This window comes from Acomys minous, assembly GCF_964271855.1.
Source record: "Acomys minous genome assembly, chromosome: 17".
Lineage (NCBI taxonomy): Eukaryota > Metazoa > Chordata > Mammalia > Rodentia > Muridae > Acomys > Acomys minous.
The window spans coordinates 72,847,673-72,874,240 of record NC_140500.1 but is presented as its reverse complement, the minus strand read 5'-3'; the positions used below and the strand labels follow the sequence as shown (position 1 = coordinate 72,874,240).

General features: G+C 41.8%; 1 protein-coding gene and 1 long non-coding RNA gene across 2 annotated transcripts; one reads left to right on the top strand and one right to left on the bottom strand.

Moving 5' to 3' along the window:
• Window positions 1–1,404: 1,404 nt before the first annotated feature.
• LOC311588075 lies at window positions 1,405–26,568 on the top strand. The gene is made up of 3 exons (XR_014776072.1): window positions 1,405–1,725; window positions 18,499–18,593; window positions 25,324–26,568. It is a non-coding gene; the product is annotated as an uncharacterized lncRNA (long non-coding RNA).
• Window positions 4,096–4,577, bottom strand: LOC311588201 (large ribosomal subunit protein eL21-like; the record flags this gene model as incomplete). The annotated part of the gene is given in 3 exon segments (XM_084765684.1): window positions 4,096–4,407; window positions 4,411–4,421; window positions 4,424–4,577. Coding segments are annotated over 3 exon segments (477 nt in total).

Here is a 26,568-nt window from a genome sequence, read left to right as displayed (position 1 = left end):
TTCTGAACAGCTTTGTGCTTAAAGAAAAAAATCAAATCTAATGTCACATGTCATATTCTCTTTATTTAACAATTTTGAAATTACACAATTTGAGAAAAGGAGGACAGATCACTGATCCTAGGCTCTAAGGATAGTAGGGACAAGAAAACAGAGGTGATTATCAAGGGGATGTCACAAGAAGGATCTTTCTAGTCGTGGAATCACTTTCTTGATTGCAGTGGTGATTACACATATCTAGATATGTGACTTAAAAAATGATGTAGAACTACATACACACATTGCACCAATGTCAAATGCTTACTTTTGGCATTACACTATACTTATGCAATAAATAGCTATTTGGACAAAGTAGGTGAAGGTTACATCAAAGATAAGACTTTACCGGTTAAGAACATAACTTAAAAACCATTTTGCGTGTAATCTGAATAAATTAATTAAATTTTAAAAATTAAAAAATCAAACCATTTTGTGTAACTAACAAAAAGCCATGTTGTGTGACTTGAAATAATATGATGCCTGAGCCACCAGGTAGATGTCATAAGACCTAAGGCCCAGAAGCAAGCCCATGGCAGGCCACCAGGCAGCTGAGATAGGGCTAAGCTCAGGACAGGCCTTGATATCCTAATGAACTGCCCCCAAGTAGTGCAGACTTGCTAGTGAACCAGCCTCAAGCAGTGAGCCCTGATAGTGCAAAGCTACTGCCCAATGAAATGGCACAAAAATTGGAACTTTGGGAATGCTGTTTGGGATCGCTCTTCCATGCTCCTGAAACACTGTCTATCCTTTGTGTTGACAGCCACCAGCAAGAGGACTTGAGGCTGTGTGGCCTGGCTTTGGCAGCTTTGAACTTCCCGCGCTATCATCGGGTCCAAAGAGGCTTGTGAACATTAGTCATTGGGCTACATTCCCAAGGACCTCCTGGGCCTCCATCCATGCCATCCTCCTAGCCTAACGTAGCTGAAGAACTTCACCGCAGTCAAGCTTCCAAAGCCTTCTCACTGAACCAACCCTGCAGCATCATTTCCGCCCAAACAACTGCTCCCTATCTGGTTAGATGTCTGTTTAACTTTTATATTTGAATAATATTATAAGGAATGTTTGTGTGAATAAAGCAAGCATACTCAAAGAATAAATCTTATGTGGACATCCTCATGGCCAGGAACTTTACAGCCAGTAGACCCATGCTTTCCACAATACTGCATTCAAATAAGGCCTAATTCCAATGTTTGGTGTTTTTACATAGAAATGGATATTAAAGATGAAGAGACATTCAGAGATGCACCATGTCTCCGTAGAGCTAGGCTGGAGTGACACAGCTGCTAGTCAGAGATGAAAGACTGCATGGAGCCACCAAAGGCTGGGAAAGAGGTGTGAAACGGCTTCTCCCTCAAAGTATCCAGAAGAAAGCAACCCAGCCAACACCTTTTTGTTTAAGACTTCTTGCTGCCTTCAGAGCTGTGAGAAGGTATTGTCCTATTATTTTAAGCCCCAGTGTAGAGCACACTGTTAGCATAGAACCAGGAAATGAGGAATGTACAGACAGCCAAAGGACAACTTAGCTTTCAAGGACCTTCCTTCTAAGTTAATAAGCTGGCCCACAAGTGCTCATCTGCCCAGAGATGGCTGTGTCCACTCACAGACCTCTATATCGTCCTCAGATTTGGAAAGTTCAAGTCAACATGAATTAAAGACCACACACACAGGAAATCCAGACTACTTCTGTTTGTAAGTAGCATACACGCCTTCTGCTCTAACATGTAAGCTGCAAAAACAGCCTTCAGCTGTGTCACGTCCTGGCTGTGTGGTCCTAAGTAAGCTCGGTACCTTGTGTTGGACTTGATTTGTTATGTGAGTGATGCATAGAATGCTTGTAACCACTGGACGGGCAAGATGTTATAAAGGTTAAAAGGCACAGCAAATGCGTAGAGTTAGAAACACTGTGGGCCTCATATTCAAAGCTCAGTGAGGCTGGCTGTGAATAAGCACATTCTACTTTCAGTGATGTGCAGGGTGGAGTCCCATGAGTCTCATGGTGAGTGTAAGATGAGGAAAGATGCAACAGAGAAAGAAAAGAATGGAGGTGGAATTAAAGATGGAGAACAAGAGAAAGATGGGAGAAAACAAAACAATAATGCCAGCAGTCAGGAGGCAGAGGTGGGTGGCTCTCTGTGAATTGCAAGCCAGGCTGGTCTACAAAATGAATTCCTGGACAGCTAAAGCTACATAGTGAATAGGAGGGGGGAGAAAAAAGGAGAAGGAGAAAGTCTGCTAAAGAAAACCAGGAAGGCCCTGTCATGGCATTCCCCACCCATAAGGAGGGTGCCCTCTGTCCATGTCAGAGCTAGATTCTTAGCACACTGTGGGGCTTATCTGAGAAGAGGCAGGCCCGCACCTGTGGTGCAGAAGGGGAGGTCAACTACTGAATTATAAATAGGCCTAGACGTCTTAAGAGCAGTGTATACATTATACTGAGACAAAACAGCAGGAAAAATGGAGTTTAATGTCACAGACTGGAACAGTCCAGGAGCTAAGCCACCATCTCCTCCTGCACTCCTATCAAGTCACACACACATATACACACACACACACACACACACATACACACAAACATACACATACACACACACACATACACACAAACACACACATATATACACATACACACAAACACACACATACACACAAACACACACACATACACATACACACAAACACACACACACACACACACACACACACACACACACATACCCACCCACACACAGTCCATTGGGTATGTGATTTCCCCTCTGTACCTATCAGCAAGATAAAGAGCTGCATCGGGGGTCTAACTCTAATGTCTACATCTCAGAGTAGGATCCTCTATGACTTTCAAATGTGCAGTAGCTTTTTTTTTTTTTTTTTTGGTTTTTTTTTTTGGTTTTTGAAGACACTGTTTCTTTGTGTAGCCCTGATTGTCCTGGATTTGCTTTATAGAACAGGCTGTTCTTGAATTCACAGAGATCTACCTGCCCTTGCCTCCCTGAGTGTTGTTACCATGCCCAACTCCATTTTTAACTCTTTGAGTGAGTGAGTGAGTGACTTATTGTCTATAAATGAAAGAATTTTGGATTAAGAAAGGGTTCATGAGTCCCCAACACTAGTGAGAAGCTATGGACAATTGAGGGCTTCTGGGGGAAGGCAACACAGTTTCTCCAAGAATGTGGCCTCTGGTATGTCAACCATGGTTCAGTGGCTGGCCTCACACGCAAGAGTATGCAGACAGCAAAAACTGGAGTTTATGGGTTATTTTTAAACTAAAAAGAGGGCATGAAGTTAGGGAATAGTATATTTGGGAGGAGTTAGGGAAGGGGTTGGGGTGAATACAATTAAATACAGAAAATTATCAAAGAATTAAATTTTTAAACATGTGTTTTCAAAAGAAAGAGTTTCCAGAATCAGCTATGCTTCCTTAAATTTGCTTCTAGAGAAGTTTACAAGTTAAAGTATTTTGTAGAAAAGGTAGAGAGGGGAATAGTGGAAGAGAGAGAGATAAGGAATTAAGAAAGGAATGGTGAGAGATAGAGAAGAAAAAGAGGCAAGAAAAGGCTGATTGACACAGGATAGGAAATGAAACAGGAAGGAGAAAGAGGAAGCCAAGATGGATATTTGTTTGCCTATCTGAGATTTACACTTGGTCTTGGCACTTATTGATGAGTCTAAGACTTAACTCTCCCCTGGGGTCAATCCAATAACAATGTCCTGTTGTTACAAGCAGGCCCCAGTGTGTTCGTATACATGTCGGGCCTTTATCTTCTCTTAGGAGTGCTGTTTATACTGGGTAACCTTGTGAAGGGAGGACAGGCCACACTGAGATGTGCTATGAGCTTTAACACCAAATATTGAAGAGTTTGTGCAGCATATGTATAATTAAGAAATGCTATGATACCATTTACCTTTTGATCACATGTCAAGATAGCAATACTATGGATATGTTGAGTTAAATCAATATAGTGACAAGCTTAATTTCAAAGGTTTGTTTTTGTAATGGTGCTACTGGCATTTTTTTTTAAGAAAAGCAGTTCACAGTCAAGGTCCTTTATTTCCTTTTGTACATTAGGCCATGAATTCACACAGAATGGGCTCCAGCAGCTCAGGCTCCTTCCCATTAGTCCTCACGAAGTGAGCTTCTCTGAGCGGCACAGGCTGGCACATCAGCTGAACCCAGGTGCCCTTCTCTTTGCCTTGCTGCTTCTTCTGGTCGTTCTCCTTCACACACTTCAGGAAGCTGTCCCTGCTCTTAGAGCACTTGATGTGCTCAATGCGCACATTGATTCTCTTGGTGAGAATCTTGCCCTTAACCTGCCTGTTCACAGTGATGCCCACAGCATGCTGAGTGATGTTATAGACTCTCCCAGTTTTGCTGTGCTAACACTTGTGAGCATTCCTTTTTGAACAGTGCCCATTCCCTTGATGTCTACAATATCACCCTTTTTGTAGATTCGCATGTATGTGGCCAAAGGATCAACTCCATGTTTCCTAAAAGGCCTAGAGAACATATAGGGAGCACCTCTCCTCTTTCCCTTCATGTTTTTCATTTTGGCAAGTTACTGCAAGATGGCTGCTGTGGCCAAAATTTAATTTTACATATGCTTCATATTTTATTTCTATCAGATGCAACTGTCTAGGTTATGCTAAACTAATAAATGTGCCCTCAAAAGTGATCCCAAGTTTGTGGGGGTGGGGGTGGCTGGTGATGGTGGTGGTTTGGGTTTGGGGGTGGGGGTTATTACTTCTTTTGTTTGTTTGCTTTTTGAGACAGGACCTCACTATGAAGCCCTGGCTGTCCTGGGACTCAAACCAGGCTAGGCACAGAGATCTGCTGCCTGCCTCTGCCTCCCAAGTACTGAGATTAAAGACATGAGCCGCTATGCCCAGCTAATAATCGCAAGTTTCAACAAAAGTTTTCTGAACTTGATATCAAGCATAGAGAACTAATGTGGAGTTTGTCTGAATCACAGTCTATACCTTACCAGAGTTTAAATAAACATTAACAGAAGGATCCAGTCCAGGCTAGAGGCAAAGCTCAATGGTCGTGTTTGCCAAGCAAGCGTAGGCTCAGGCTCTATCTTTAGTGCTGAAAAGACGTTGGATATTATACTCCTCATTGTATAGATGAGAAACTGGCCAAGACTTGCCTCAGATTCTCTTAACTACTGAAAGGGTGAGTTTGTGGCTTCCAGCAATTCATCCTTTCTTTGCCATTCTACCTCATTCTAGCCTACTATTCTGCAGAAAATATCCTCAGTGCTTTTTTATATTGTGATCTGAGTACTTATGGAAGTATACCCCACAATTATGTTGCTGTCTCAGAACATAAATTCACTAAGACCCAAATACAGGTGATCATAAACACACACATGTTGACATAACAGAGAAGGTAAGTCACTCCCATGTGCCCTTCATGATGCTGTCAATAGTGGTGAATATAAGGTCATGTGGGAAATGATCCATAGTTCCTGCTATTAATGCAATGTTCTTTTAATACATTAAACAGCCAAGCCATATACAGGGAAATTGAACCAATCCTATAAAATACAATAAGACAGGACAATGTTTGGGAAGAATTGTAAACTTAATGACCTGAATTCCAGTTTATCCTTTCATTCAATAAACTTCTATTAAATACTCAAAATATACCAGGTACTATCTCAGGTGGTGATGAACAGCAATAAAAAGTCCTAAGATGAACCTATGCCTGATGCCTGCGTGGCTCAAGATTCCAGGGATGAAAAGCAGGTCAATAGAACCTCCAGAATCACAGAAAGAATTAATTTTACTTTAAATGAGTGAAGGTTGGTAGTTTCAATTTTTTTAAATGGAGGTGCTTAGTGATAGAGTACTCATCAGGGAGAGAATAAATTTCACTTGTCGTATATTATCTGGCTTCCTCTGAGTGCTCTGATGATAAATTCTCAAGAATGGCAGTAGACAGAAGTCCAAGCAAGACATGGTGCCTCTTAAATACTCAGAGTGATGGCTAGCTATGAGATTCCAGGGTGACTTGAGAGGCTTCAACTTGTAATTAGAAGGACCCAGCTATCTTGTCTAGAAATATGAATCCAATAGAAGGCACAGGTCTGGGAGAAAAGGTCAACACTAGATGGAATTAATTTTATGCATACTGTGAATTAAGGTAGAAGTTCCTTCATTCCATATGGATATGCATCTAGTCCCTCACTTTTTGCTGAAAAAGACTTCCCTCCTCCCTTGGATCGATTTGCAATATTTTGTGAAAATCTACTGGTCATGTAAGTTGAATATGTAATTTTCTTTTTTTACTTCGTTGATCTAATTGACCATCCTTATGCCAGGAGATGGTGTCTCTATTGCTGAGGACTTAGGGAACCTTTCTCAAACATGCTGATCCTAAGACAAGTGCTGGATAGCTATGCAGAGCCATCAGGTAGGCAGCAGGAAACTACATCCGGAATGAGGACAAAGAGGTGAGGGATGGAAGTAGAAATGCCATCGTGACATCTAGAGAGCATGACTTGAGAGATCTAGGAGGTGCTCCCGAATTAGCAAGCTGCAAAAAAATAAAGAGGGAGCAAAAGAGAAGACAGAAAGGATTCGCTAGATAATAAGGGTCACTGGGAGGATGGCAATATACTAGAATCCAGTATAATCCAGGTGAGATGTTACAAAGAGGATAAACATTTCAACTATCTATCTGCCTTGGTGGCTGATGACAGGAGTGAAAACGAGCTGTCCCACTCAGCCGTGTGTACATCATTGTTGAGAGAAGAGATGTTCTATGAAAAAGCAAGGCACACACCTGATCAGCAAGGATTCAAGAGAAAATGAGAGAAAAAGCGTTGGATACAGAATGCATGAGAAACTGTTTCAAGGAAAGAAGTAGAAAATGGAGGGAAAGAAATGAGACAGTAATAGAGAAAGAATAGAAGGAGAATAAAGTATCTACAGAGGAGATATGTGAAATTCAGAGAGATGGCAGTATTGCTAATGCTGATGAGAAGGATCCATCAGAGAAAGGAGAACTTTCTTGCTCAACGTCCTTGGATAGGTGAGACAGTAGATAAACAGGTGGAAGTGTCACCCTCAAATAGGCATAGACTTCTCACCACAAAGGAAATTGAGAAGGAAATGTACCACATGTAGCTGCAGAGAGGTCACCGAATGTTGGGAATCATTTGTAACATCAGTAAATATGTATTGCTTAGATGTTGTAGCTTCAGGTGTTTAAGACCCTGTAGATTGATGTCAGCCACTCAAAGTTGTAGGCAGGATGAAGCTAAGAAAAGAGAGTATGGGGAAGGAGAGAGACCTGCTAGAGAATGTCCTTGCCACGCACCCTGTGCCTTCCCTCGGCTCCTCTTGATGTCTTCCTCACTGAAGGATTCCTTACCAACATTCCAACAGTCTTTTCATTCCTTGGAAACCTCATTTCTCCTGTTTCTCTGACACCTAACACATTCCTGCCCCTTTCCCATTTCTATTGCTTATTTTCCACTTGCTGATGACCGTGTCCTCACTTTTGTCTCCCCAGCCTCTGCCTGCCCCTCTCCTCACTCTATCCTGTCTGTCCTTCCATCCGCCTGCACTCCTGTCTGCAGACCGAGTAGACCTAATCATCTCTCCTGTGTGACTGGGAATCTCATGAAACGTTCAATCTCCCAAATCTCGATTCCTTTCTGTATTCCTGAAGCCATGAGATCCTCTGCATAGACTCAAAAAGGAAATGACAGGAAGGAAGGAATGATGGAGTGGGGAAGGCTGACACTAGCACCGTATGTTTCTCATACTGCACACTAAAGTGTCACCACCTGTGACTCCTAAGTGAAGAAGCCAGAGCTAAGGTTCTCATATAGGAGCATTACAGAACTAATAAGGCAGTGATTCTCAACCTGTAGGTAATGACTCCTTTGGGTATCAAACTATCCTTTCACATGGGTTGTATATCAGATACCCTACACATTTTATATTTATATTATGATTCATAACCATAGAAAAATAGTTATGAATAGCAATGGCAATAATTTATGGTTGAGGTCACCACAACATGAGGAACTGTATTTAAGGGTCGCAGCATTAGGAAGGTTGAGACCCACTGTAACAGAAAATGAGGCTTAAGGTAGGGCTATAAGTCCCAATGGCCCAAGCCTTTTACAACATTTTCAACATGGTGAGCTCTTTTTAAGAACATTAATTTATAAATTCAAATGGATAATGTCTTCACTCTCTATCAACCATCCATATAAATTCATAAGCTTTGATTCCACCATGGGTTCAAGTGCAAATGAGAAACAGCCATCAACCTAAGATAAAGACAAAGTAAAACACTGAAGACCAAATAGGAAATCAGTGTAGAGACCTTCTATCCTGTGATGGCTCCCCAGGTGCCAATTTGCAACAGTTTTACTCTGATAATAGTAATGGACATTGTGTCTCAACTAATGTCGTTGAATTTTCCAGAAGCCTCTGAAGTGGCTTGTACTCCATTTCTTAAAAATAAGGAAGTAGCCAGGCATGGTGGTGCGTGCCTATAATCCCAGCACTCGGGAGGCAGAGGCAGGTAGATCGATGTGAGTTCGAGGCCAGCCTGGTCTACAAAGCTGGTCCAAGACAGCCAAGGCTACACAGAGAAACTCTGTCTCAAAAAACCAAAAAATAAAAAATAAAATAAAATAAAAATAGGGAAGTAAAGACTTAGAAGGAATAAATGTCATGCCTAAGATCATACAGCCAGTTAAGTCCAACTTGGCCTGACCAAGAGGCCCAATTCAGAAATGATGCTGTTCCTTCACTAACTCTTGTGTACAGTTGCAGATCCCAGAAGCAAAGGATCAGTGAATATCCCAGTGGGGAAAAACTTAGGAATCAAATGGCCCAGTTAACAGATGAGGAAATGAAAAGATGGAGATAGAATGATAGATTCGGGGTAGTTGTACACTCCTGCAATCCCGACACTAGGAAGACTGAGGCAGGAAGTCCTCAAGCTCAAACCAGCTCCGGCTACACAGAGAAACTGTCTCAAAAATCATTACTAACTGCTTAATTAATAAGAGATTAAGTTATAAGATCTGGTCACTTAGAGGCAGAATTGAGATTCAAAGCCAGTATTTTCTATGTTTTTTAAATTGTCATAAGTATTTATGTGTAGATATATAATGAAAAGATTCTATTGACCTCTGCAATATCAGAGAGTGTTAGATTCGTTTGGGGAAAAGAAATATTATCAGCCAACATCCACACATATTTCCCCACACATCCCCCTCACCCCAGATTGGTTATTGAGTTTCAGGGTGACTGGCCTGAGAAGATTAAAAAAAGTAATGCTACCTTATGAAGGAGGGTCCCATGGACCAAGATAGCAACTGTCATGACAACCGTCACACTGCTTTGATCAAGAAGACTCTTTGAGGAACTGAAAACAGAACCTTAGGCACATCTGTTGCTTTCGCTCCCACCCTCCTCCAACAGGCTTGGTGGTGCACTCCACACCCTTTCAAGTTTCCAAAGCCTCACACACCTGCCCCACCCCCAGGCCAGCACCTGTCCAAGGCCGTATGCAGCACTAGAATGAAAAATGATACCAACCTCCATCTTGTTTGACGTTTCTCTATCTCAAGCCCCAGGCTAGTCTCCAGTCCTAATGCTTTTCCACTGTCAAAGCCCAGCTTAAAATAGTCGGTGTCCTTGGAGACTTATGATATGGTCACTGGGCCCATATACAATGTAATGCATGTGGAAAAGATGTTTCATGGGGCCCAGATGGGTTCTGAACGTACCTGAGAGCAGCAAGAAATAGTTGTGCTAAATAGTTTGGACACCTCAAAGCTGAGAGACTAGGAAGGTTAGGGATGGATGTATCATGATTTCAGGACAAATGTCAGTAAATGTCCCAGAGCCCTCAAGAAAAGCATTCTCTTCTTGCTGTATCCCTTTTCCATCCAGGCATATGGTCATCCTGATATCCATTCACCTAGATGTTGGCTTCTACCCAAGTCAAAGTAAATCATCTGCCCTTCAACAAGAAGGCCTAACATCCAAGGGAGAAAATAGTATGTTTGGCACTCTAGAAGGCAGAGGCAGGTGGATTTCTTTGCGTTCAAGGCCAGCCTGGTCTACAAAGTGAGTCCAAGACAGCGAGAGATATACAAAGAAACCTGTTCTCTGAAAAAAACAAAAGCAAAAAAATTTTAAGTAGTGTGTCTGGATATGTGAGTAGTCACTTTTATTCATTTCGTGGGTGATATTTGAGGCAGAGTCTCACTATGAAGCCTAGGCCGGTCTCACATGCATTATTCTCCCACCTAACATGGCTACAGATATCAGCAACCATGCTGGGCTTCGTTCCTCATTGGCATCTATGTGCACCTGCCTCTGGATTCTGTTCTGTAAATAATACAGCCAACCAAACAAAGGAGCTCCCAGTGTAGACACAGTCAACCAGAAGTTACAACAGAGAGTAGGTGGTATGGGTGAATTATCTAGACAGCTCTGCAGAAGCAAGCTACAAGCAGGGCATGTAACCGAGAAGAGACTTGATACCCTATGAGCATATACAGGGGGAGGTAATCCCCCTCAGTCACAGTCACAGGGGAGGGGAGTAGGGGGAAAATGGGAGGGAGGGGGGAATGGGAGGATACAAGGGATGGGATAACAATTTAGATGCAATATGAATAAATTAATAAAATATTTTTTTAAAAAAAGAAGGGCATGTAACACAGGTTGAAGGTCAGAAAAGGTGTATATCATCACCCACCTGCCAAATGCTAGCCAAGCTGGGAACTACTTGGCACCAGGGGCATCCTCAGAGATAATTCAGATGCTTCAGCCCTCTAATTGGGAATGGGTCATGTGAGAGTCCATTGATTACAAACTCATTTGCTCTTCCTTTCCCTTTAATTCTCTGTCTACATTAAAGCGATAGCTATAAAATCTCTACCTCAGGGTCACTGTAAGCAATAAATGAAGTACTATATGCAACTACTTCATATAGGACATAGTGGATCATATCTGCTCAAACCTTTTATAGTGTCTTCTGTTTGGGTGATGATTTGGATTTTGTGGATGGTGTTGTGCTTGGTTGTTGTTGTTGTTTTGTTTCGTTTTGTTTTGTGGGGTTTGAGACAAAGTCTCCTTCTGCACAGCCCTGGATGGCCTGGAACTCACTATGTAGAACAAGGTAACCACAAATTTGCAGTGATCCTCCTGCTTCCACCTCCCAAGTGCTAACATTAGAGGCATGTGCCACCATGCCTGGTTCATATTCTTAGTTATTAACAGGTTTTCGGGTATTATAGCTGAGCTCAGTAGATATTCTTTCTGCAATAATCCCACAAGGAATCCTCCAATTTAGACTGAACTATCTGTTTCTTCCAATATGCAATAATTCACTTTACAATTTAACAGGAAAAAGGTGATTTTTAAAAATCTCACAATTGAGGAGATTGAGAAAACAAGGCACAAGGTGAAGATGTTATTATGACAATCCTGTGTCTCACACTTAGGCCTGTGGAGCTAGGTCAGCTCCACATATTTTTCTCCATCCACACCATGTAATACCATAGAGGGCCTTAGGAAATGTTGCAAGGTACAACATGCATTTCTCAAAAGGCTAATACTTCATACTGAAGAATAAATGTGATGTGCTTTCTAATCATGAGCACAGGGTTTCGAGAGATTCAACCATCCAGTTGTCTTCCCCACCAGGACACCAAGATGAGGGTGTGTTCCTTACCCCTGTGAGAAAAGAGACCTGGACCCCAAAATATCACAAACACTCATTGGCCTACAAATCAGCTTAGATCTGCCTTCCTACCAGCTCAGTTCACAGTAAGGAAGTGATGGTGAATTTTATAATTTTGGCCTTTTCATTATGCAGAATTCTTTTTTTTTTTATTTTTTTAATTAATTTATTCATATTACATCTCGATTGTTAGCCCTTCCCCTGTTTCCTCCCATTCCTCCCTCCCTCCCACTTCCCCCCTTCTCCCCTCCCCTATGTCTGTGATTGAGGGAGACTTCTTCCCCCATGTATGCTCTAAGATTATCGAGTCTCTTCTTGGCAACTTGCTATCCCTCTTCTGAGTGCCACCAGGCCTCCCCATCCAGGGGACATGGTCAGAAAAGGGGCACCAGAGTTCACGTGAGAATCAGATCCCACTCTCCACTCAACAGTGGAGAATATTGTGTTCGTCGGCTAGGTCTTGGTAGGGGTTCGAAGTTTACTGCCTATTTCTCCTTGGCTGGTGCCTTAGTTTGAGGAGGACCCCAGGACCCAGATCTGCCTGTCATAAAGTTCTTCTTGTAGGTTTCCAGGACCCTGTGGGTCCTATTATTTCCCCATTCTTCCATGCTACTCTCGCCTAAAGTCTCAATAGGATGTCCTCTCCTCTGACCCACTTTCTTGGTAAGTAAGGTTTTTCATGGGACGTATCCCTTGGACTAGTGTTTTGATATAAGTGAGTATATACCGTTTGTCTCTTTTTGCTTCTGGGTGAACTCACTCATTATGATAATTTCTAGGTCAATCCATTTGTCCACAAATTTCGGGAATTCCTCGTTTTTAATAGCTGAGTAATACTCCATAGTGTAAATGTACCATAGTTTCTTAGTCCATTATTCTACTGAGGGACATTTAGGCTGTTTCCATGTTCTGGCTATTGTGTATAAAGCAGCTATGAACATGGTTGAGCATATGTCCCTGTTGTGTGTTAGGGCATTTTCTGGGTATATTCCAAGGAGTGGGATAGCTGGGTCTTGAGGAAGCCCTATTCCCATTTTTCTGAGAAAACGCCAGATAGCTTTCCAAAGTGGTTGTACTAGTTTGCATTCCCACCAGCAGTGAAGGAGTGTTCCTCTCTCTCCACATCCTCGCCAACATGTGGTGTCATTTGAGTTTTTGATCTTAGCCATTCTGGTGGGTGTAAGATGGAATCTCAGTGTCGTTTTGATTTGCATTATGCAGAATTCTTAAAGGAATAAACTAATATCATAGATATAATAGAATAAAAACAAGATAAAAAACCTACCTTGGAGAATTATGACATATTTGATACAGAAGTTATAAGAGATTATAACTTTTTACCCCCACAGGTATCCCTGAATTGCTTTGTCCTATAACTGTGACTTGCATGTTCCAATCAGAGGAAGATTGGAGAGGGTACTCAAGGACCAGGGGGCTGTGGCAAGCCCTGCCCTTCTGGTGCTGAAGCATGACCTGCACTTAGCACTCTCCTTCCTTCCACTCAGAGCCTCAGTCTCCAGACAACGGCTCACATGTGTTACCTGGGAAGGAGGAGGAGGAGAAGAGCTTCTGACTTACTCCTACTAGGTCCACAATGTTCTCCCACAGACTAAAGGATCTACATATGAGTGCCTATTGCATAATTTCTTTTGTCATCCACCAGGACCAATAATCTAGGTATGAAGAAATTCTGTGCTGAGTTTACCATCCAAACACTAAATCTGACACCCTCTACACTTACCCAGTCTCCCTCCTCTCTCTCCCTCTGCCTTTCCCTTGTTTCTCTCCATCTTCCTCTTCTTCTCCCTTCCCCCAACCCTGTGTGTGTGTGTGTGTGTGTGTGTGTGTGTGTGTGTGTGTGTTCTGGTTTAGTTTTTGTTTATTTTGACTTATTAAGACAGGATTTCACAGCCGGTCATGGTGGCACACGCCTTTAATCCCAGCACTCAGGAGGCAGAGGCAGGTGGATCACTGTGAGTTCGAGGCCAGCCTGGTCTACAAAGCAAGCCTAGGTCAGCCAAGGCTACACAGAGAAACCCTGTCTTGAAAAAACAAAACAACAACAAAAAGGACAGGATTTCACAATCTACCCAAGTTGACCTAAATTTCACAATCCTCCTGCCTCAACCTCCTAAAAGCTAGGATTAAAGGTATATGTGCCACTATCTCCAGGCTTTCTTTCTTTCTTTATGAAGCAATTGAGAACATTCCAGGGGTGTAAGACTAGCTATAAAGTCTTTATTATTTCATAATGTTCCTATTTTAGTTCCATAATATGCCAAAATTAAAAGCTGTAAATGATGATATGGGAAAGATTTAAATGGGGGAAAAGATAGAGAAGTAAATAATGAAAAAGAAAAGGAAAACAGTGGGAGTTCACAGCGACTGAAGATCTTGGCTGTGTGTGTCTAGGAATGAGGCTGTGTTGTAACGTTTGTCACCTTGTCTACCAGTCCATCTACTAGGATCCATTGTTAAATGACATGCTTTTGGAGACTCCAGTGATGACATTAACCAAACAGGTCACACTGATAAGGAAAGAGTCCCCCTAGATTGTTACAGTAAAGATAGTACCCACTGCAGCCAAAAAGCTAGGAAATCTCATGCTTCACAGCCTTGCATTTCCCTGCCTTTGGCTTACATCTGCCCTCCATTCCAGGCATCCTTTCAGGACTGTAAATTTTGAATACATACAAGATCTTCTAAGGAAAACAATTTTTTAAAAAGTAACAAAGTTACCCAAAGAGCATATATAGAAGGAGGAGGTCTCCCTCAGTCACAGACATAGGGGAGGGGAGAAGGGGGGAAGCTGGAGGGAGGGAGGAATAGAAGGATACAAGGGAAGGGCTAACAACTGAGATGTAATACGAATAAATTAATTTAAAAATAATATAAAAAGTGAAATAAATAAATAAAAATAAAAAGTATCTAAGTCCTAGAACAATACAGGCAAAGTAAGCATACGTGGAAAATGTCAGTGCACAAGCCCCACTGCTACCACCCTAGCAGAAGTGTGTACAAACATTCATGCATTCTTTGTCCAACCTGCCTGTGGGTCTCCTACTGGCTCTCTCCACTCTCAACCTCATTGAGGTTTTCTAACACACTGATGTTCAAAAATACAGTGAGCCCTAATTATCACATAAGAAAAAGGAAACATTTCTTCTTTCCAGTCCTATACCTTATTGCAATAGATGTTCAGTGGCATTAAAAAAAATCCTAACATTTGTTTTACTGACCTAATTGATATGACAGTGGCAAATAACATTGTCACCCTTGTTGTCAGATACCAGATACGTGTAAAGGGGCTAGAGATACGGCTCAGCCTTTAAGACATGCACTGTTTGCTCTTCCAGAAGAGTTGAGTTTTCTTCTGAGATTTATGCAATGTCCCAAAATAATGAGACATAAATGACTCCATTGTAACACCATCAAATTCACTAACCTGGAAACTCCTGTGAGCTGTTTAACTTTAGACATGTCTAAACAATGAAAGTTTAGCTCCACTTCCATCTTCCCTAAAGAAATCTCATCTTACCTAGAGCCTCTGCACTACAAATCCCCTACTACTATCCACCCCATGCTCTTTGATTTTCCATGTCACGGGATTTATTAAGGACAACCTATCATATGTGTATTTGACTTGTGCAAACTGCAAGTACTCCCTGTTAAAATGTAGACCTTCTGGGTCTGGTAGCACAAACTTGAAATCCCAGCTATTTATTTGGGAAGCTAAGGAAGGATAATCTCACATTTGCCAAGACGTGCCAAGGCTGCAGTTCAAATTTAAGAGTAGCCTAGTCAAGTTAGTGAAACCTTGTCTCAAATTTTAAAAATATATATATAAAGGCTGTGGATGTAGTTCCATGGCACTGTACTTGCCTAATATGTATAAGGCCCTAGATTTAATCCCCCATACCACAAAACAGCGGTGTACATCACTATAATAAATCTTACATAGTAAACTTTTCTAAATATATTTCACAAACTCCTAAGGGACAGAATCTATTGTCTGTTAGGCAGAAACTGACACTGTTCCATTAAAAGCACCAAAGCATTTGATAATTGTAATCATAGAGGACTGATAGAAAGTCAACCTTGATGTCCATGCTTCAGCTTGGAAGTTGTCTACCACTCACTGGAAACCTAAACTAGGAATTTTCAAACCTTGAACTTTGTGTAATTGTATAGGTGTTCCAGAGCTTTGTACAAAGCATAGTGCCTTGGTCAGACAAGCATCTGTTGAATAAATGAGCAGATGAGCAAATGAGTTGTTGACAGCTGTGGACCTATGTTTGTCAGGGTTTATAAGATTGTTTTTCAGTAAGCATGGGTGTGTTTGTTTGTTTTCTGGATACACTGACTGACAGCGTGTGACATTATTATTACCCTCTGCTTACAGGTGAAGAAGCAGAACCACCTAGAGACTCACTCATGTGGAAATCACCCCTCGCACCTGCCCTGTGCAGTCAGGCTTTCTGTGCACACAACCAATTGTCTGGATCAATATCACCGGCTTCACGGTCCTGCTGCACAGGCAATCCACTCTGTTTATTTTTCTACTGTCCTTGTGTCACATCTGGGCATTGTTACCTGAAGCTCCAGAGACACTTTCTGTGAGAAAAACAGACTATGCCTTCTGGATCCAGACATCTAGAAATCATCTTTCACTTCTCCTGACCCTGGATAATCCAATCCTATTCCACCAGTGCCACCTTCCACCCAGCACCATGGCCAAACTCACCATCTCTGAGAATACAGAGCCATTTGCTGTTAGAGTCAAGAAAGCAAGTCTACACTGGGTTGGGTGATTTGATCCCATGTAAGAGTTCACTAAGTTGACAGGGAAAAAAATGGCTTAGTCACTCTGAGTGCTTTAGAATTACTGGTGTTTCACAAGTAGAACTGGTGTGTGTGTGTGTGTGTGTGTGTGTGTGTGTGTGTGTGTGTGTGTGTGTGTGTGTCCAGGCAAATTTCTCAAATAACCTCACTTAATTATAAGAATAAATCTTTTTTTAAACTTTTCAACATTTGTTGCAATATATACATATATATGTATGATATGTAAACATTCCAGCTTTACTAAAAATTTTGACCACTTTTCACTTAAGTTACAATTGTTTTACAGACATGAGAAAGAGTCTAAAGGATAAAGGTGGTGCATGCCTCACAGCAGTGGCCTGACTTACTCAGCCCCGTTAGTAGCTAACACTAAAACAAGATTAGAAACCAGGTCTCAGGACTTTCCATCCTGTTCTTTCTCTATACTCTTAACCTAGCATAGGCCAAGAGGCCATGAAATGCTGTCAAGTGGCATGAGAAATGGCCATGAGCATCCCCTCAGGGATGAAAACAACAGAGCATGTCAGCCACTATGCTTAACTTCTAATTCAGGCAAGAAGTTGGTCACTACATTCACTGACACAAACACTCATGGATTTAGGTGACAGTTGCATTGAACAAGTTTCCCTGGGTTGGCTTGGATTAAACTGATGTGACCTGAATTACACTAATATCTGGAAGGCTGGCAAATGTCACAGTTGTGTTGTGTGATCTCAGGTTCCTCTCCTCAGCAACAAGTCCCAGAAGGGGAAGCCCCAAGAATGCACCATTAGCCATAGCATAAGGTGCTACATGGAGTCAGCACATTGCTAAGGAGCCAAATTTTTTAGTTTATAAGGAGTTCTTTTGAGAGTAAAGCCTCCATCAGCCAAAAAAAAAATGTAGAGATGGGGAGATGCCCCAGTTGTTAAAGCACTTGTCATGCACACAAGCATGAGGACCTGGGTTCAGATGCCCAGACACAGTAACACACACCTGCAGTTGCATCACTCCTACAGTGACATGGAAGGTGGAAACAAAAGAATCCTTAGAAGTACACAGGCCAACCAGCCTGGAGTATGCAATGGCAAACAAGAGACCCTCTCTTCTACAAAGGGCCCAAGGTTATCCTCTGATTTCTACACAAAGCATCATGTGTCTGTATTCACATAGAACACACACACACACACACACACACACACACACACACTTCAAAAGGATAATAATCCTCTCCTCCCCTATTGTCTACTCAGCAAGTTGACAGTTACCATACTGCTTCTTCTTTTTCTTTTCTTTTAAAGGATTTGTACTTCTGTTGGAACTGACTGGTTCTTAGAACTGGGCACTTGCCAAAGGAAGGGTAGAACAAACCCCTGAAACCTGACATCAAAGCTCCTAGAGCCTCCCCCTCCTTTGGAGGATCTAGGAAGGCAGAGGCACAGCAAGACAAACAGGAGAGTCCCGTTATCCACTGTGTGTGTTGCATTCTGCACTCTTTAAGAAACCCATCTATCCAAGGCTAAGACACAATGAAAACCAGAAAGGAAGCTCTGCCCCAGCCAGAGGTGGATGGAGCCCACAGGCAGGGACTGCTTGATTATTCAACCCAGTTGGTATTTAACATTTTTAAAAAGGTATCTTATGTCAATTATTATTAAAGAGAAAGCCTTTGACTCCACCTATAAATCTCTATCCCTGGCATCTACTACTTTCAATTCTCACATTGTGTTCTCCTCCGATATTTATCTGCATATTCCATGCATAGCCCCTGGGTCAGCCACAAAATTACAGTTTTATGCTCAACTCTACGTAGGCAGGGCACTTTTTTCCTACCTATGCATTGCATAGATCACGTTGAATGCTGCACGTTATTACCATTCTAACAGTCCATGGTTGACTTGGCCTTTTCTCTCTTGTTACAGCTCATATCTGTGGCCTCAACCTTTCCCTGGAATGATCAGCCATGCTGGCTCTCCACAGTCTCCATTTCTGTGAGAATTCACCTGGTCTGCCTGGGGTATGTTTTAGCCAAGCCATCAATTGTTCACTTCCTAACAATCTATGTTGTACATGTTTCATTTGTACTCATTTGGTCTCATGAAAACATGATAGAGTGTTTGCTGGCATACGCAAGGCCCTCAACTTGATCACCACCACAAAAACAGTAAACAAATAAAATTGCTAGCTTGGTTGAGACGAGAGGGTGGCTCATCTTAAAGATTTTCAAGCCTCATAGTTAATCACAAGCTAGTGCTCATAGCAGAGGAAACAGAGCCAACAGTTTGACCCAGAGTGGCCATTTTCTTGATGGTTAGCCAGACACTTGCTAAGTAGTACTGTGACTTCTTCTCATTTAATGTCCATAAGCATTGTTAGATCATGACCCTCACTGTCTTCTTTGTAAATTAGTAATAATATCCTTTTCTTGGAACTGTTCTAGAAATTAATATACTTTAATAAATACTAATGTTTTATAGTACAGCCTCTCAAGATGTTGAGCTTCTGAGAAGAAGCTTTTGTGTTTAAGGCAAAAAGTAAAAGCAGCTACCATGGAAAGACCAAGTTTTAAACTGTATCATCTCTCATTTTCCGTGACTCTAACAGATGAGCATTTAACCAAGCTTTTGGGTGTAATTAACCATTTTAGAGTCACCACAACAGGGTAAACAGTGATGTCAAAACAGTGAGACAAGGCATCAAAAAAACATGGTTAGCCTCAGCTATCCTTGCCAGAACAGCATGGCTGGAAGAACCAAACAAGACAAAGAGAATTCCAACATCAGAGTCCTAACAGAAACATGAGCACAGGAAATCAAAGGTAGGAAGGATCTTAACACCACCAAGAGTGAGTCCTGGTCTACAAACAGAAAAACTAGACAAGTCAACTGAGAAATGAAAGATCACATAGAAGCCAAGAAAATGCCACAGGAAGGGACAGATCACCATTTCATTAATCTGAGCATGAGGTAATGAAGCCAGGGGCTTTCCACTATGCCACATCACACAGAATAAAGCTTCTATTTTAAGAGCCCTGCCCTGCACCTGTGCAGAACAGATGGACTTTGCAAAAGAAGAAATGAAAACAGGTTTTTCTCATTGCCAGGCTGGCATGAAGGTGCAGGACACAGGCTAGATGAGCAACAAAGAAGGAGCCAAGTGTGACTGGCATACAGGACACAGGCATTGGGAGTCTTTTGCCCTATGATTCCCAGTTTTTCTCTCCTGTAGATTGACCCCCAACACCAAGGGGGGAACAAGGCAAAGTCAGAGGAAAGAACTGTTAATATCCTGGCTCTCGTGTAGTCCCAGTGTTTGCTGATTGAGCAGAAAGAATGGGTTATTAAATTAAAGATTGTAGTGCAGCATCATTGGCCAGAAGGGTGGGCCTGAGGCTCTGGGCTCCCTGCCCAGCAGCCAAGGGGGAAAGAAACAGTTAGGCTTTGGAATGATTTGTCAGCAAACACAGGGAAACATCTAAATCATGGTATCTTCAGTGTACTAACAAAACTACAGTGGAAAAACAGGCCTTGGAATGATTTGTCAACAAACACAGGGAAACATCTAAATCATGGTATCTTCAGTGTACTAACAAAACTACAGTGGAAAAATGACTAACTGTAAAGCCAGCAAACCTGGTTACGGCCCTAACACTTCCACAACCTGAGTGACTGGCCTTGACTACATTGCTAACATTGCTTACAGTTCAGTTCCCCCACTTGTAACTCTTTAATATAATAACAAAGCACACCTCTGAATGTGATTATAACTGTAGTGACAATAGAACAGTACCCAGGGAAGGAACCAAGTGGAAGGTAAATGGTTTGGGTTTTTTTTTTTTTTGGTTTTTTATATTATTTATTTGTTCATGTACAGGAGCTGATGCTCGCGCACACCCACTCGTGTCCGAATGTAGCACAGCGTACATGTGAAAATCAAAGGACAACGTGGGGGAGTCAGTTCTCTCCTTCTACCGTGTAATTTCTAGGGCTTAAACTCGGGTTGAGAGGCTTTGTGGCATGTGCCTTCACCCACTAGGCCATTTTGCAGGTCTCAGTTCTCACTGTTATCAGCACCTGTGAACACTGCTGAACGAACTCCAGAGCTCAGATAAGAGGCTTCTGTCTTCTGTGTCTTCATATCAGAACATAAGCAATACTCATCTGTAGCATCTCACCAGTGATGCACAAAGGCCAGGTTGTACTATCTTCCTCCTTCAGAGAATCTACCACTCAAATTGGAAAGAGTTTCAAAGTTTAGCTTAAATCATGTCATTAGACCATCTTTTTCTATCAAAACCTGATTATTTAAGACCTATTGTGCAGTGTTTTAAAACCTACAAACTTGATTTCTTTAGCAAAAAAAAAAAATGAAATCAAGGGTCTGGGGAGATGGCTCAGTGGGTAAGAGCACTTCCTGGCTAAGCATGAAGACTTGAGTTCAAATCTCCAGCACTCACATAAGAAAAGATGAAATTTTTAAAAATCCCAACTCAGGGGCTGGAAAGGTGGCTCAGTGCCTGGGGCATTTCCTGCTGTGGCAGAGGACCCAGCCCGAGATCCCAGCATCCACATGTGGTGGTTCACAGGATCTGACACCCTCTTAGGGCCTCTAGGAACCCATACACATGTAGTGTAAATATATACACAGACATACATATATACAGAATTGTTTTCATCTCAATTCAGAGCTTGGAATATAGCTCAGTAAGAAGAGTGCTTGCTTTGTAAGTTGATGCCCAGATCCCATGTAAAAATAGCCAGAAACAGTGACACACACTTGTAATGCCGGGACTGGAAAGGAAAGGTAGAGTCCTGGGACTCACTGGCTGGCCTTCTTGGTGAGCTCCGAGCCCATGAAAGGACTTGCCTCAAAAACATAAAGGTGGACAACCCTTGAGGAACAACACCTGAGGTTGTCCTCTGGCGCCCACATACACATACATACACATATACACATACATCCACACACACCTGTGCACACACATGTATACACAAACCACACACACACAAAAAAAAATTCAGTGCAGAGATAAGGAAATGCCCAGAGTTTGCTGAGGAACCTGAGAAAATTCCACATTTGTTGCCTTACTTAAGGAATGAGTGCTTCAAGTTAATATTAATAGTTTTAGGATCATGACTAAAGTAAAATAAAAGCAATATGTATAGTTTCCTTTCATTAATGACTTTTTTCTTTCGTAATTCATAAATTACAACAAAGTGCTATTTTTTTCTCTTTTTTTCTCCTTTATTAGTTTAATCTTGTTACATCATCTCAATGGTTATCCCATCCCTTGTATCCTCCCATTCTTCCCTCCCTCCCATTTTCCCCTTATTCCCCTCCCCTATGACTGTTCCTGAGGGGGATTACCGCCCCCTGTATATGTTCATAGGGTATCAAGTCTCTTCTTGGTAACCTGCTGTCCTTCCTCTGAGTGCCACCAGGTCTCCCCGTCCAGGGGACATGGTCAAAGGTGAGGCACCAAAGTATGTGAGAAAGTCACATCCCACTCTCCACTCTACTGTGGAGAGTGTTCTGTCCATTGTCTAGATCTGGGTAGGGGTTTAAGGTTTACCGCCTGTATTGTCCTTGGCTGGTGCCTTAGTTTGAGCGGGACCCCTGTGCCCAAATCTGCCTATCATAATGTTCTACTTGTAGGCTTCTAGGACCCTCTGGATCCTTCTACAAAGTGCTATTTTTAAAAAGCTAGTGAATTGAGACTATTTCCTGAATTGTTAAATAAGCCTTCTTCTACATATCCACGCTTCTGTGTGTTTAAAAGTTTATTGACTACAAAAGGCTCCATAATTATAAGCAGCTCCCAGTTGTGATTGACAGTCGCTGGGTCTGTTCGCCCAGAGACTAAGCACCACAACAAACACCAAATGGCCACAGAGGAGTCATAGACACTATACAGGAGCCCCTGGTGGGATCTACTTTGTTCACAGTCGTGGGCAATCACTGGGCCTCAGTTTCCCTGTCTGCAATGCGAGGGGACTGATTGGATTGGGTACTGGGAAGATCTCATCATGTCTAACAAGCTGCTGTCTCTGCATGGCAATGTGAAGAGTGCTCATGGCTCTTTCTTTGAGCATGATTGCATGGGAAGAACCACCTTACCGTGAAAAGGGGTCATGCAGTGTTCCCTATGGAGCTGATTGTTAAGTTTTACCATATGAAAAATCACTCAGAGAAATACATCTCTAAGAAATAGGACTGACAAAGAGGAAATAAAATGGCCAACATCCATGATGCAGGTTGGCCCATGACCCCTCAGTGCTCCTGGCCCCAGACCATGAGGAACATCTGAACCAAATCACACCTAAATTCCCAGACAGCTCTAGGACAGGCATAGGCAATGGTCCTGATTGCCTAAATAAAGCAGTTGTTAGGAAACACACAGTGAGTCTAGAAATTCTTGAATATTCTAAGTTGAGTGCCAAGAATTTTATAAACTTGACAAAGAAGTTGCTGTATTTTGTCTGTACTGTGAATAATGATGTGTGGGCACGTAGATGATTAAAATAGTTAAGTAGTGGAAATAAAACTTTTAAGAAAGTGAATGGATCTGAAGACACTTGTACCTGGCTCTGGTTCCTCCCCAATGTGACACTGGGTCATGGTCTTCATCTAAAAGCACCTGCCTACATTTTGCACAACATTGAGTAATGGTCACACACACACACACACACACACACACACACACACACACACCTCTGAAACCTATTACAAATGTATACAATCTTGTGGGAAAAGTTCACAGAGATGGCAAGGATTCATTTCATGGCAGGCAACATGGTGGGCCTTTCCACCATTGTGTGTGATAGGGACCATGCTCTGTTTTCCTTACAGACTGATGTTGACTCTGTATTACTTAGTCTTGTGTAATTAGAACAGCAGGCACAGCTTCCCTTGCTCCCTATTTCTGTATAGACACCTGCAATTACAGAAACAGAAAGTCACTGTTTCTACTTCACAGATGGAAAAAAGCCTTAAAGAATCATGCTTTCAGGTAGGAACTATGTCCCCATTCATGAGACCCGAAGCTAAATTGGTCATTTTTGCAATTCTCAGTAAGAGAACATCTGCAGCATTCAGTACCTGGAACTCAGAGTTCACAGTAAACATCAATGCACATGCAAATCTGTGTCCTACTTCACCTCCAGGCTCTTTTTTTTTTTTTTTAAGAAAAATACAGATGTGTAAAGACAAACAGCAAAATAATCTTCACATGGTTGAAAAATAACGCTTATGAAACATTTAATTGGTGCTATAAGTCAGCATAATGTTTTGAAAAGAAATTTAGTTAACACATTTCAAACACTACTAAAATTCCATCCCCTTTAACTCAGTGAGTTCGAGAAATCTAAACATTGAGCATTAAAAAGCAAGAGACATGGCTTCATGGCTGAACTCTTGTCTGGCATGCTCCAGACTCCAGGTCCAATCCCCAGCATCACTAAAGTAATAATAATAAAATAAAATAGCAAACACCAGTAGAATGCTAAGTGACCAACAAAAAGAGAAATGGCCAAGGAAATGTGGAAAACTATCTCAATGACCTATTTGCTATCCTGTGAAAGTAAGCTTCCGAGGGCTGTGTAATATGAATAGCTACATACTAGTGAGATATTTGTAGTGTCAAATTCTATACAATCAGCCCTGTGTAAAACACATGTGTTTAGAAATAAGGATTATAAACAGAACCCAGACAAAATGCTGAGCACACAGTGCATTTAAAAACATGGTAAACCAGGTGTTCATGGCACACATCGTTAATCCCAGCACTGGGGAGGCAGAGGCAGGCAGATCTCTCAGTTCAAAGCCAGACTGGTCCACAGAGTGAGTTCCAGGACAGGAAACAGCCAAGCCTACACAAAGAAACCCTGTCTTGAAAAAAAAGACCTATGCCTTTAGTCCCAGCATTCAGAAGGCAGAGGCAGGCGGATCACTGGGAGTTCAAGGCCAGCCTGGTCTACAAAGTGAGTCCAGGACAGCCAAGAGTAACAGAGAAACCCTGTCTCAAAAAACAAACAAACAAAATGCTTGTTTATTGCATCAATGTTCATAGTGTCTACGCTATGGATCATCTTAAATGTCCATTCATAGATGAATGAACAAAAAAAGGAAAATATGGCACATATACCCCTGCAAAAATTGATTCTCTCCTTCTTTCATGAAGGTCACCAGGCTCGGTGACAAGCACCTTTACCCAGGGAGCTATCTCACCAACCCTCCAGTGGAGTTTTACTAGGTCATAAAGCACTAAATTATGTTACTTGTAGAAAAATGGGTGGATCTAGAAATCATTATGTTAAGCAAAATAAGCCATATTTGGACAAATACCACATTTTTCTCTCATATGAAATCTAGATTTTTTTAAGGAATGAGTGCAGAAAGAGGAACATTTGGGAAGAGAAAAGGGACAGCGGGGGGACAAAGAAGGAGACAAGAGCAGGAAATGAGTGACTATGATCCAAGCATGTTATATACATGTATAAAGTACTATAATGAAAGTTGGAATTTTGTACAATTAATATAAACTAATAACTTCTTTTGGTAGGGAGGATTCAAGACAGGGTTTCTCTGTATAGACATTGCTGCGCTGGAACTCACTCTGTAGACCAGGCTGGCCTTGAACTCATAGACATCCACCTGCCTCCACCTCCTAAGTGCTGGGATTAAATGAATGCACCACCTTGGCCGGGTTCACTATTGACTTCTTGATGTTGAATACTGTTTTATCATAGGGACTATCCAGCGACTAGAAGAAGCAGACTAACTTGACCCTGTTCACAGTGGAAGAATGACATCAACCTCTGCCTTGCCTTCGAACAGACCTGGAGCTGACGCAATGCCCTCTGTAGATCATCTCACAGCAAGGAGAGCCTGCTCCAGCCCCTGAAGCAGAAAGCTGCTGTTTCACCAAACGTGCAGGCTAGTAGCTGCCTAACAGCTGGAATTTAATGACCTGAGAGGTAAAAATCTCTCTGCCTACAGCAAACAGAATCACCAATTACTCTTTGTTGTCAAGAAATGAGTAAACTATGAAAGCAGGTTAAGCCATTGTGAAAACGTTCTATGCTTATACAGTTGTCTAGAATAGAGTAAGGAGGACATGCCTGGGACCGGTGCATGTTTTCATCAAGCCACTTCTCCCTAACTCCCCCATCTGTGTGTCTACTTGCATCCTTGAGCATTTCCAGAACAAGTTAAAGAAACTAAAGAGGAATGCATGTTCTTGCTGCTGGAAATTTCTTCATTCAGTTTTTAGAGAATACCTGTATTATCAAAATATTCTAGTAGTACAAAGGAGGAGCCATGAAAAATAATCCTGTCTACTACCCTTTCTCCCGGGCTAAGACACTTTTAATGAAGCATTTTGGCTCTAACAGAGAACTTCTGAAAGCCAGCTCAAGACCAAAAGCCAGTATGTCATGGAAGGAACTTAGTTGTATGAACTGTCCTCAAACAGCAAAAAAAAATCTCTCTTAAGATTAGCAATATCAGAGCTGTAAAGCCAGGTGTCTGGTCTGCAGAACAAGATCCTGTCTCAAAAACGTAACAACAAAAATAACTTTTGGAATTTGTTTAGAATTATCCTTACTTCATTTTACTCAAACCACTATAGGGATGAAGAATTTTTAGTGGAGACTAAAAAACAAAACAAACAAACAATAAATGAAAACCTTTGGGAAGCTGGCAAGTGAATTTAGGTAAAAACTACAAAATCAGCCAGGCACAGTAGCTCATGCCTGTAATGCCAGCATTCGGGGAGGCAGAGGCAGGTGGATCTCTGTGAGTTCGAGGCCAGCCTTGTTCACAGCGAGTCCAGGACAGCCAAGGCTACACCCTGTAGCCTTTTAAGAAACCATGCCTCGAAACTGTGGTACATTTGCACTATGGAATACTACTCAGCTATTAAAAACAAGGAATTCCCGAAATTTTTGGACAAATGGATTGAACTAGAAATGATCATAATGAATGAGTTCACA